Source organism: Aquila chrysaetos, chromosome Z (assembly GCF_900496995.4).
Source record: "Aquila chrysaetos chrysaetos chromosome Z, bAquChr1.4, whole genome shotgun sequence".
Classification (NCBI taxonomy): domain Eukaryota; kingdom Metazoa; phylum Chordata; class Aves; order Accipitriformes; family Accipitridae; genus Aquila; species Aquila chrysaetos.
Genome location: NC_044030.1, coordinates 65,230,565 through 65,244,242, shown reverse-complemented (window position 1 = coordinate 65,244,242; position 13,678 = coordinate 65,230,565). Strand labels below are relative to the sequence as shown.

The 13,678-nt window shown below is 42.4% G+C and overlaps 1 protein-coding gene across 4 annotated transcripts in view; it reads left to right on the top strand.

The window, feature by feature from the left end:
* IPO11 (importin 11) overlaps window positions 1-13,678 on the top strand; it is a 112,555-nt gene that overhangs the window by 53,135 nt on the left and 45,742 nt on the right. For all 4 annotated transcript variants that reach the window (XM_030004185.2, XM_030004187.2, XM_030004184.2 and 1 more), the window contains 2 exons: window positions 2,644-2,759; window positions 4,318-4,394. In XM_030004185.2, the coding sequence (XP_029860045.1) occupies window positions 2,644-2,759; window positions 4,318-4,394 (193 nt within the window). The remainder of the gene's footprint in view (window positions 1-2,643; window positions 2,760-4,317; window positions 4,395-13,678) is intronic.

The window sequence follows — 13,678 nt, the reverse complement described above, 5'->3', positions numbered from 1 at the left end:
AACCCTTCCCGTGAAGAAATTTTTCCTAATATCCAATGTAAACCTCCCCTGGGGAGAAGAGACTGACACCTACCTCACTACAACCTCCTTTCAGGCAGTTGTAGAGAGTGATAAGGTCTCCCCTCAGCCTCCTTTTCTCCAGGCTAAACAACCCCAGTTCCCTCAGCCGCTCCTCATAAGACTTGTGCTCCAGGCCCTTCACCAGCCTCATTGCTCTTCTTTGGATGTGCTCCAGCACCTCAGTGTCTTTCTTGTAGTATTTGGGGTGCAGCCTCACCAGTGCCGAGTACAGGGTGACGATCACTTCCCTGCTCCTGCTGGCCACACTATTTCTGATGCAGGCCAGGATGCCGTTGGCCTTCTTGGCCACCTGGGCACACTGCTGGCTCATATTCAGCCGGCTGTCGACCAGCACCCCCAGGTCTTTCTCTGCCAGGCAGCTTTCCAGCCACTCTGCCCCAAGCCTGTAGCGCTGCATGGGGTTGTTGTGACCCAAGTGCAGGACCCGGCACTCGGCCTTGTTGAACCTCATACGATTGGCCTCGGCCCATCGATCCAGCCTGTCCAGATCCCTCTGTAGAGCCTTCCTACCCTCGAGCAGATCAACCCTCCTGCCCAACTTGGTGTCATCAGCAAACTTACTGAGGGTGCACTTAATCCCCTTGTCCAGGTCACTGATAAAGATGCTAAACAGAACTGGCCCCAGTGCTGGGCCCTTGGGAACACCACTTGTGACCGGCCACCAACTGGACTTAACTCCATTCACCACCACTCTTTGGGCTCAGCCATCCAGCCAACTTTTCACCCAGTGTAGAGTACACCCTTCCAAGCCATGAGCAGCCAGGTTCTCCAGAAGAACTCTGTGTGGAAGCTGTGTCAAAGGCCTTACTGAAGTCGAGGTGGACAACATCCACAGCCTTTCCCTCATCCACTAAGCGGGTCATCTTGTCATAGAAGGAGATCAGGTTGGTCAAGCAGCACTGGCCTTTCATAAAACCATGCTGACTGGGTCGATCACCTGGTTGTCCTGTACGTGCCACTTGATGGCACTCAAGATGAGCTGCTTGAGTGGTTTTGATTCTTGATGGTAACTTGCATCTTTTCCCTGTTTTTCCTGAATTCCTTTAGAGGCTTACTGTAATACCTTGGCAGAGAATTTTGACAGCCTATGGAAATTATTAGCTGCTTGCTTTATCCAGAGTTCATTAAAATTAACTGAATTTCTTATCAGTGAAGGAAAAGATCTTGGTATAATTAAATAATCCTTGAACCTGAAATATCTAGAAATATCTGCTGTTGGCAGTAAAAAGGCTAATAAAATGCAGTATGTTCCTGAGAAAAGATTGACAAATAGAACAATACATGGTTATATTGCCTGCAGAATCCATGCTATTAAGTACTTCTTTAATATGGACTATATGCCATCTCACCTTCTCCAACCCCTACTACATCTCAAAAAGATGTAGTAAGACTAGCAAAGATCAAGATGAGTGCTCCTAGGATATAGGGCAGTATCCATACAGGAACAGACTGAATATGTAGGCAGTCTTGAACTTGTGGAAACACATGGCGGAGAGGATAGTATTGTAGAGGTTAACAGTGGAAGGAAAGTGGAAGGGGCATGACTAGACATTACAAATACAGGGAAAATTAGGGTTCTTTTAAAAGTGGAGTTAGTTCAAACAAAGACAAATTATATTTTCACAATAAACGAATTTGGAACTTCTTGTTACTGGCCCATGTAGATGCCAAAAATATAGGTGGACACAAAGACATTAGACAAATTTATGGAAGATTCCATTTCTTTTAAGGCAAGTTTGTTCAAATAAACAAATAATTCCACAAAGAAGCCTTAACTTAGAAACATCATGTAATTTTAAACTTAACATTTTCCAAATAAAGTAATTACGCAAAAGCAGCATTCAGCTAGCTTCGGTTCTCTTAAGTAGTAATATTACAAAATAGTTCCCAATTTAAGAATTCCATTCCTTTTAGGATTAGTTTTAATTTATGATTTGTTTTGAAAATAGTTATTTTAGCTCATTTGTAAAAATTGGGTTTTCTTATTAAATGATTGCTGAAAAAATTCTTTACTCTGTGTTCTTGGGAAGATATCTTTGTGTATGGCTCATGGATCAGTTAAAAAAATAAATCACTGTCATCAGTCTCTGAATATTTGTGTAGCAACAAAAACAAACCCTTCTCTTGGTTCTTTAGAATATGTCAAAAGATTTAGTATGTGGTAAGGTCCAAAGAGTAATTCTTTTCCTGATCTTTAAAACACCTTTTTCAGCATTTAATCATTTAGTATTTGTTAGAGCTGTGACTTTTCCCAGAAAGAGAATAACCAGTGAATGTTTTTAGGAATGTGTATTGTTTATAACTTTTTTTTGCAGACCATTTATAAGATGCTTTTTTTCAAAAAAACTTAAGTAATTTTCTCAAGACATGTTGAGAGAAAGCTCAGGAGTGTCAGACTATTTTGTTGTTGTATGAAATGGATGCAAGTTCAGCCTTTGATATCTTGAATGCATGTTTACAGTATGCGAATAGAACAGCATCACAGATCTCTTTCAATGCTATTATTGAAATGTTTGATTTGCAATTTTTAAAGTATTTTACACTTTTTATTTACTTTTATAGGGACTGGGAGCAGAGAGCAAAAATCTCTATCCTTTTCTACTTCCAGTTATTCAGCTAAGTACAGATGTTTCTCAGCCTCCACATGTCTATCTTCTGGAAGATGGTTTAGAGTTATGGTAATGTTCTTTATCAGTTTCTAATTTTTAAAATGTTATTTTTATATCCCCAGATGAAAAAAAATATTTAAAAAGATTTGACTGTAGTAAGAATTTATATGCTCTTGTTATCTTACTTTGAGATCATCTATATCATACCTTTTTTCAGAAAAGATGAGGTTTGGAAGTTAATGAAAGAAACAAAAATAACTGAGTAGGTAATCCATTTTCGGGCAGTTCATAGTGAGATACAGTTCTGTTGTGATAAGGAACAGCAAGACAAAAAGTCTAGACTCACAATAATGCACATGCTAAACTAACAATTTTATGTGCTTGACTTTGGGAGCACAATAACCCAATGATTTTCAGAGCTGGTTGCTGGAAGAGATGGCAAGTTTACAAGGATAAAATGCTGAAGTTATCTTCCAGATCTCAAGCTATTTGATGACTGAACATAAAACAAGAAGTGGCACTGTGATCAGTTTGCCATGAGCCTAATTTGTTTGGTTTTGGGGCAGCTGACACTCTATGAGGAGGAAACTGTTACCTGGACCAAATTCAGCGCATCTTTCCTGCAGAATAGGCATATATTGAGTTTGCCTTGAAATAGCGAGGGATTCCTTTGATCTAAATTGTAGATGGGCATTTGAATTACAAATACTTGACCTACAAATTATCTGTTCTATGTGCAGCAAAACTAAGATTTATAATGCTGGTGGGGCAGCAAGTTGAAGTGCAAGATCTTCACAGAATTTAAGACACTGGCGTCTTTAATGTATCAGTTTAGTACCTTTATATCTTCTTAATAATACTGATCTTGAGGTTGTTATTCTGATGCCTACGCAGAAGAATGGTATTTTAAGATGTCCTAGAGCATCAGAGGAATCTGGATGGAGCTGGCAGAGACAGCTTGGACTCTAATGGCTTTTGAACCAAGGGCAGGAGAACAGCTAAGATACTTTACATAATCAGAAAAGTTAAAGACAGTAATCCTACACCTATGATCTAGGAACAAACTGGAATGTGTTGCTGTTGCTTTAAGTATGAATTTAATTTATAGCTACTGTTTTCAAACCTCAGGAATTTTAAATTGTTACAAACAATGTTGAGCATATAGTTATGCTTTTATGTATGGTAATCAATGCATCATTTCAGACCTCAAAAAAAAAAAAAAAAAAAAAAGTAAAGGTTTGAGCTGGTTGCCATCACAGCTGCTCCTCTGAGCTGTAGAACACCACATGCATTGTCCTTACACCATGAATATCCCTCTCTACCCACCTTCTCTGAGTTCAAGTTGTGTACTTAGACATTCTCATCGCTGCATTTTGGAGGTTATGTTGTCTTTATAAAAAGCCAGTAGCATGTTTTTCTTTTCCTACCTTAGCCAGACCCATGCCTATACTGATGGGTGTCTTGTAAGGACTACTGCTGCACTTGAAATATGCTTCAAGTAATTGTTACACATTATTTAAGGATCATATAGATGGTTACTAGAAATTACAATGTTTTACATCTGTCAGAATGATTGTTCAATGTTATTCGTAGATTATATGAAATATTTTGCTTAATCTATTCTTAGGTTAGTGACATTGGAGAATAGTCCATGTCTTACACCTGAGCTCCTGAGAATATTTCAGAACATGTCTGCACTTCTTGGTAAGTCTTTAACTAATAAAATTTCTGGGTTTTTTTTCTACTGCTTGTGTTCATGCATTAAGTAATGCTGCTGTGGCTACAGGACCTAAGGGGGCTTGCAAAATTGTAACTATTAAAAAATGAAAAACAGGTTTTTATTGTTTCACTTTCCCACCTTTAATATTTGTTATCTACTTACCCTGGTTCTCTTTTTTTAATAAGTTGAAGCTGCTTTGTACCCAAAAGATGAGATGAATTTCAGTTTATAATTTCAGAGGGTTTTTTAAGAGGTTCCTGAAATTTAACACCAAATGTGCTGAATTTTAGTGATACTGATTATATGGAATATTTGCCTGTTCTGCTTGCAACCAGAATGATGATTTGTAGTCTGAAGAGATGAAGGTTCCATTATTAGCTTTTCCATTATTCAGTTAGTAACTATGTAGGATGTTTTCAAACTACCTAAATATGTCTCTAAGTGTATCAGTCAAGCAGCACTGGAATTAAAAGCAGTAGTTTTGCCTGATTCGTTGACAAAATATAAACTTATTAATGAGTTTTAAGATTCAGTGCTTAGGAAATACTGATATTTGGGGTGCTTTAGCTTTTTTGATAATTAAAAGGATTATAAAAATTTTGTGGTTTAATTTTATTATGTAAAGATGTTTTTGTTTAATGAAATCTTTTGTAGGTTGTGGAGCTAATACAGCAAATGGATTCGGTTTTTAGAGGAATGCGCTTATAAAATTACAGAAGCTAGCTTTTTAATTGTTTTCAGCATTTAATGTTTTATTTTGACTAAAGGTCAATAGAAAGTTACATCACAGTGGGTAGGTGCGAGATCATGCCTTCTGGTACTCCTCTGTGTATACTAGATCTCTAATGACAAAACTGCTCAGGAAAGTAGTGTTTTGTCGTGGTTTTAGTATTTAACTCCAGAGCTACCTCTTAAGTTTTGGAGCTGCCAAATACTTGCTATTTATCTTCATTCATGTCTACACACCTACCCTTCCTCCTTGTTCTGTGTTAGCAGTAGATAGTATTGGCTACAGGAAGCTTGCACTATACAAGTGGTTGTGATTTTTGTAGTTGTGTCATACTGCCAATCTGTTTGAGTTAAATTCAGAAATACTCTGTATTTATGGGTTGTTTACGTTTGCCACTGCTATTTTCTCCCCACTCTGTCCTCCCTAGTCCTCATGTGGTACTTTTCAGGGAAGAGATGAGGATGAGAAACCTTGGCATACTCTTTGTTGTGGTTTCACCCCAGCAGCAACTAAGCACCACTCAGCTGCTCACTCTCTCCCCACCTACCCAGTGGGATGGGGGAGAAAATCAGGAAAAGAAGTAAAACTCGTGGGTTGAGATAAAAACGGTTTAATAGAACAGAAAAGAAGAAACTAATAATGATAATGATAACACTAATAAAATGACAACAGTAATTATAAAAGGATTGGAATATACAAATGATGCACAGTGCAATTGCTCACCCCCTGCTGATCGATGCCCCTGCTGATCAGTGCCCAGTTAGTCCCCGAGTGGCGATCCCCCCAGTTTATATACTGGACATGATGTCACATGGTATGGAGTACCCCGTTGGCCAGTTTGGGTCAGCTGCCCTGGCTGTGTCCTGTGCCAACTTCTTGTGCCCCTCCAGCCTTCTTGCAGGCTGGGCATGAGAAGCTGAAAAATCCTTGACTTTAGACTAAACATTACTTAGCAACAACTGAAAACATCAGTGTGTTACCAACATTCTTCTTACTCCAAACTCAAAACCATAGCCCTGTACCAGCTACTAGGAAGACAATTAACTCTATCCCAGCTGAAACCAGGACATTATCCACCCCTTATTCTATACCATTGATGTCATGCTCAGTTTCCATACCTTCAGTTACACCCCAGTCAATCATCATCACCTTTTCTGTCCCTTTGAGATATATAAATGATATATATATTTATATGTATATATGTATACACACACAGATATCATTGCTTGAGTTTATGGGTCGTGCTGATAAAATGTTTGTTGAGTTCATTTAGTTCCCGACTGTGGGCTCCATCTGTCATACCAGTTTTTCTGGGCAGGAGAGATGGTGCAAAGTCCTCAGTCAGCAGAGCAGGACTGGGCTTCAGTGTGGTGTGACAAGCAGGTGACATTGAACACAGCAGGAAGATAGTGTGCACCGTTGGATTGTTGCATGCTGGAGTCAGTTCTGGTTCCATCACTACTGTGCTTCACTGAGTTTTATCACAGTTCATTCTTGCTTGATCTAAGTGATTCTTACTGTAGTACTATGGATATAGCATATAACAATTATAGTAATGATAACATACAGTAGCAGGTTTATATAGCAACTAATATCATACAGTTTAATTCTGGCTACTCTTACCTAAAATCAAATCCCCTTGAGGCACACATCGGACTTCCCCATCTTTTTGCATCACCCACCAAGTGCACCCAGGTTGTTGAGCAAAAGCAATCCCATGAATGGGTTTACCTTTGCCTGAGCCAGGAGTAACCCAGACTGTCTTCCCTAACATATTTTTTTATGTGCACTACAGGGACTTTATCCCCTTCTACAGTACATAAAAGTTCTCACTGGGCAGGCCCCACTGGCAGATCCTCTGGTGTTGACTAACCAGGTGGCTTTTGCTAAATGTGTATCCCAGTGTTTGAAGGTTCCACCCCCCATTGCCCTCAATGTCGTCTTTAACAGTCCATTTTATTGCTCAATTTTCCCAGAGGCTGGTGCATGATAGGGCATATGATACACCCACTCCATGACATGCTCTTTGGCCCAGGTGCCTATGAGGTTGTTTTGGAAATGAGTCCTGTTGTCTGACTCAATTCTTTCTGGGGTGCCATGTCGCCACAAGACCTGTTTTTCAAGGCCCAGGATAGTGTTCTGGGCGGTGGCATGGGGCATGAGATATGTTTCCAGCCATCCAGTGGTTGCTTCCACCTTTGTAAGCACATAGCACTTGCCTTGGTGAGTTTGTGGGAGTGTGATATAGTCAATCTGCCAGGCTTCCCCATATTTATATTTCAGCCATCATCCTCCATACCACAGGGGCTTTAACAGCTTGGCTTGCTTAATTGCAGCACATGTTTCAGATTCATGGATAACCTGTGCGATCGTGTCCATGGTCAAGTCCACCCCTCAGCTGCAAGCCCATCTATATGTTGCATCTCTTCCCTGATGGCCTGAAGTATCATGGGCCCACCGAGCCTTAAATAGCTCACCCCTATGTTGCCAGTCCAGGTCCACCTGAGCCACTTCAATCTTGGCAGCCTGATCCACCTGTTGGTTATTTTGATGTTCTTCAGTGGCCCGACTCTTGGGTACATGAGCATCTACGTGACGTACATTTACAACCAGATTCTCTAGCCAGGATGCAATATCTTGCCGCAGTGCGGCAGCCCAGATGGGTTTACCTCTGCAGTGCCAGTTGCTCTTCTTCCATTGCTGTAACCACCACCCACAGGGCATTTGCCACCATCCATGAGTCAGTATAGAGATAGAGCACTGGCCACTTTTCTCTTTCAGCAATGTCTAATGCTAACTGGATGGCTTTCACCTCTGCAAACTGACTCGATTCACCTTCTCCTTCAGCAGTTTCTGCGACTTGTCATATAGGACTCCATACAGCAGCCTTCCACCTCCGAAGTTTTCCCACAATGTGACAGGACCCGTCAGTGAACAGGGCATATTGCCTCTCCTTTTCTGGCAGTATATTATACAGCGGAGCCTCTTCAGCATGTGTCACCTCCTCCTCTGGCGACATTCCAAAATCTTTGCCTTCTGGCCAGTCCATGATCGCTTCCACAATTCCTGGGCGACTGGGGTTTCCTATGTGAGCTCGTTGTGTGATCAGTGCGGCCCACTTACTCCATGTGGCATCAGTCGCGTGATGTGTAGAGGAGACCCTCCCTTTGAACATCCAGCCCAGCACTGGCAGTAGGGGTGCTAAGAGGAGCTGTGTTTCAGTACCAGCCACTTTTGAGGCAGCTCGAAATCCTTCATATGCTGCCAGTATCTCTTTTTTCCGTTGGAGTATAGCAGGCCTCGGATCCTCTGTATCCCCAACTCCAAAAGCCCAGGGATCGGCATTGGGCCTCCCTAGGTGCTTCTGCCAGAGACTCCAGGTAGGGCCATTCTCCCCAGCTGCAGTACAGAGCACATTTTTAACATCTTGTCCTGCCCGGACTGGTCCAAGGGCTACTGCTTGAACAGTCTCCTGTTTAATTTGTTCAAAGGCTTGTCGTTGCTCAGGCCCCCATTTAAAATCGTTCTTCTTCCGGGTCACTTGGTAGAGAGGACTTAAAATTTGACTGTAATTTGGAATATGCATTCTCCATAAACTCACGACACCTAAGAAGGCCTGTGTTTCCTTTTTATTAGTCAGACACATAGCTGCTATTTTGTTGATCACATCCATAGGGATCTGACGACGCCTGTCTTGCCATTTTACTCCTAAGAACTGGATCTCCTGTGCAGGTGCTTTGACCTTACTTTCTTTTATGGCAAAACCAGCCTTCAAAAGGATTTCATTTATTTTCTTCCCCTTCTTAAAGACTTATTCTGCTGTGTTACCCCATATGATGATGTCATCAATGTATTGCAGGTGTTCCGGAGCTTCACCTTTTTCCAGTGCAGCCTGGATCACTCTATGGCAAATAGTGGGGCTGTGTTTCCACCCCTGGGGCAATCGACTCCAAGTGTACTGGATGCCCCTTCAAGTAAAAGCAAATTGTAGACGGCACTCCACTGCCAAAGGAATGGAGAAAAATGCATTAGCAATGTCAGTTGTGGCGTACCACTTGGCCGCCTTTGACTCTAGTTCGTATTGAAGTTCTAGCATATCTGGAATGGCAGCGCTCAGTGGTGGTGTAACTTCATTCAGGCCACGATAGTCAACTGTTAGTCTCCACTCCCCATTAGATTTCTGCACGGGCCACATGGGACTTATTAAAGGGTGAGAGAGTTTTGCTGATTACTCCTTGGCTCTCCAGTTGAACAAATCAACTTATGGATGGGAATCAGCCTCGGTTGGTGCGATATTGCCGCTGGTGCACCACTGTGGTAGCAATTGGCGCCTGTTGTTCTTCAACCCTCAGCAACCCCACAATTGAAGGGTCTTGAGAGAGACCAGGCAGGGTAGACAGCTGTTCAGTGCCCTCCGTCTCCCAGGCAGCTATACCCAAAGCCCATTGATAGCCCCTTGGGTCCTTAATATACCCTCCCCTGAGACAGTCTATGCCAAGGATGCACGGGGCCTCTGGACCAGTCACAATGGGATGTTTATGCCATTCATTCCCAATTAGGCTTACTTCAGCTTTCAATAGAGTTAACTCTTGGGATCCCCCTGTCACACCAGAAATACAAATGGGTTCTGCCCCTTTATAACTTGATGGCATTAGAGTACACTGTGCGCCGGTGTCTACTGGAGCCTTATACTCCTGTGGGTCTAACGTGCCAGGCCACCGAATCCACACAGTCCAATAGACCCGGTCATCCCTTTCCTCCACCTGGCTGGAGGCAGGGCCCCTCTAATTCTGGTCAGAGTATCCAGTACTCACTTCTCGTAAAATTGGCTCAGAAGTCCCTTCAAGAGGATCAGAAATAAGATCAGCCCTTCTACTCTGTTTGGAAACTGGAGTAGCATTTTTTCTGGTAGAATCCCCTTTTGTGGTGGTTTTTCCTTGCAACTCACGTACCTGTGCATTTAGGACCGAGGTAGGTTTTCCATCCCATTTCCTCATGCCCTCTCCATGGTCACATAGGTAAAACCACAAGGCACCTCGCGGTGTGTACCTTCTCTATTCTGTCTCTCAGGCAGAGGAATGCTCACTCCTAAGAGCTGAGACATTGGTCCTTACAAGTGGGGAGTAGGATGTATCCTCTTTGATTTGCTGGACGTCCTGGGACAGCTTCTCCATAGCTGAAATGCAAGGTTGTAGGGAGGAGGAGAGATTTTCTTCGTACTGCCGGAGTTGGCAAGCCACTTCATCCACTGTTGTTGCCTCTTTGTCTTTCCAGGTCATTATTGCCATCACTCCAGCCAGTGAGTTGGCATAGGACGATGGTGTGCTCCGTACAAACTTCTGCCACATGGGTTGTGTGCAAAGATCCACTTCGTCTGGATCTTTGGGTAATTGTGGGTTGTCCGGGTCATAATGAATTGTCTCTAGTATGGCTAATTCCCTCAGATATTGGATACCTCTCTCCATGGTGGTCCACTTGCTTGACTGACATATAACATCTTTGTTAAATGGGTACCTTTCCTTCACAGTTGATAGGAGTCACCTCCAGAGGCTGATGGCTTGTGTCCCTTTTCCAATTGCCTTGTCAATGCCACCTTCTGTGGCAAGCGATCCCAGCTGCTTGGCTTCCCTACCTTCTAATTCCAAGCTATTAGCCCCATTGTCCCAGCATTGGAGGAGCCAGGTGATAATATGCTCACCTATATGGCAGTCAAAATCTTTTTGCATATCCCGCAGCTCACTCAAGGATAGGGACCGGGTTATTACCTCTGGTTCTGCCTCTTCCTCCTGTTCCATGATGACCCTGGTTCACCTTCATCCTTCACTAAGTGAACTGATTTTTTTTTATATTTCTTTTTCTGTATGGGGGCAACTGATACTGGTGCATGTTGGCCCTCTGGTTCAGTTGCAGTACCGCTTCCTGAGGTTTTGGTATCCACAGTGCTTGTCGCTGGGGCTGGAGGGATCACAGTGCCTGTCGCTGAGGTTTGGGTAGCTGCAGTGCCTGTCGTCTTGTTAGATGCAGAGACCTTCTCTTCCCCTTCAGGGTACTGAGTGGTGTTGAACAGGGCTTGATAGGCATGGGCCAGGCCCCAGCACATTGCGGTGATTTGTATCTCTCTGGAGCTACCAGGGCAACAGCATACCTTTTCCAAATATTTTACTAGTTCTTCCGGATTCTGCACTTGTTCAGAGGTGAATTTCCAAAACATTGGAAACAACTGGAAAACATTCCAAACCATTGGAGGCGCCCACTGTTCTAGGTACTTGCCCATACTACCCCACACACCCTGCCAGTCATAATTATCTAGCCTTGGGACAGATCTCTGAGTGATCTTCTTAAATAGTTATTTAACCTTAAACAAGAGCTGAACCGCATTCAGCAGCATGCTAATTCCTAGCAGTAGGGCTAGGACTGTGCTGGTCTCAACATCCCAAGGGTATTCAAATTTTTCAAAATTCTCAAATGCCATTGTAACTGGACTGAAGGAGAAGGGAAAAGGGAAGAAGGGTACCCCACCCATAGATTGGCTCTCCGAGGAGGAAAGGTAAATGGTGTAATTATTAATAGTTTCCCACAGATGGCTCCCGAAGTATAGAGGTGACAATGCTGAATGCAAATACCAGATTAATCCCACAACCAATAACTTTATTATACCATAAACCAGTGTTGCACAATACATCAAAGCGAAAACCTTAATCCACCTCCCATGGATGGTAAGCAGCAGCACAGGGACTACATACAGCAAGTGAGGTGATACATAACAGAACTTTAAAAACGAGAGCAACAACTCTAAGAACACATAAATCGAACACATAAATCAATATCGTGACCAGCAACTATTAGACCAATATAATGAATACTTGTAACAAATTTGTTTTAACAAGCTGTGGGCAGGTTTGTTGTTATCTCAACCCTTCATGCCCCATGTTGGGTGCCAAAAAGGACTGTCATGGTTTAACCCCAGCCAGCAGCTAAGCACCACGCAGCTGCTCACTCACTCCCCCACCCACCCAGTGGGATGGGGGAGAAAATCAGGAAAAGAAGTAAAACTCATGGGTTAAGAGCTGTTTAATAGAACAGAAAAGAAGAAACTAATAATGATAATGATAACACTAACAAAATGACAACAGTAATAATAAAAGGATTGGAATATACAAGTGATGCACAGTGCAATTGCTCACCACCCAGTTAGTCAATTGATCAACGCCCAGTTAGTCCCCGAGCGGCGATCCCCCCCACTCCCTCCAGTTTATATACTAGACATGACATCACATGGTATGGAATACCCCTTTGGCCAGTTTGGGTCAGCTGCCCTGGCTGTGTCCCCTTCCAACTTCTTGTGCCCCTCCAGCCTTCTTGCTGGCTGGGCAAGAGAAGCTGAAAAATGCTTGACTTTAGTCTAAACATTACTTAGCAACAACTGAAAACATCAGTGTGTTATCAACATTCTTCTTGCACCAAACTCAAAACCATAGCCCTCTACTAGCTACTAGGAAGACAGTTAACTCTATCCAAGCTGAAACCAGGATACTCTTCTAACAAAAGGTGGAGGTATTAGGAATATTCTACACTTGTAGAAATTTCCTTATTTTGTGAATTAATCCTGGAGAATAGTGATGCACTCCTTTGGAAAAAATGAATCCTCAAGAGAATGTTTCTTGTTCTGAAAAATGGAAGCTGCTGTATGATGCTGGTAGAGCAAGTAGTACAGTTAAGCTAGGTGTAGGTTTTCCTTAAGGTGAGGCTTCAACCACACTTATGTCAAATTGTTCTGGTTCTTTTTTTTTTTGGTTTTTTTTTTAAATCAGGGATGGGGGTGAGTGGCAAAACCAGCAGCTGATATGTAATCATAGTTGGATTTCCTCATACGGACTTCTGATACTACTTTACTTCCTGAGCATTTTTCTGAGAAACTGGAGTGTCATTTCAGTCAAAAATTTTGATTGCTGTAGGCCAAAATGATGCGCATTTTGCCAGAAGGTGGAAGCCATTCTGGGATGCTCTTTGCCTGCAATTCCCTTCTGTTTACATCAGGAGAATCTAGCTGGACAGCCTCCACATGACATGGCCATGGCACTGTGATGTTGAAATAGAACTTGAATCTTGGATTAGTGCTAACCTTATTATAAAACTTGGTAGTTATAAAAACAGTACAATACTGCCATCCAGTACACCTCAGGCAGCCTACTTCATTCATTCAGTATACTTGAAGAAAGGTTGCTTCGCTTAAATCCAGTGCAACAGCACATTTTAAGCTGCAGTCACTTGCAGAGGAAAATGTATTGATCAATGAAGATTAACTGTGCAAGTTAATTAATCGTTCAGTCTTAGTTCTGTAGTACAGTTTCTCCTGTATACAAGAGGCAGTATTTGCCTGAAAGTTCCAGCACTTAAGAACAAATGCTTCCTATCCTCACCACAGTGACATAGTTGTCAGGACAAGGTGTTTTAACTGGAAAGTCTGCCATTTTCAGTTGGACAAATGCAGAGATCCATTCAAATTTTGAGTTCTTCAAATTTAAAGTTTCAAAATTG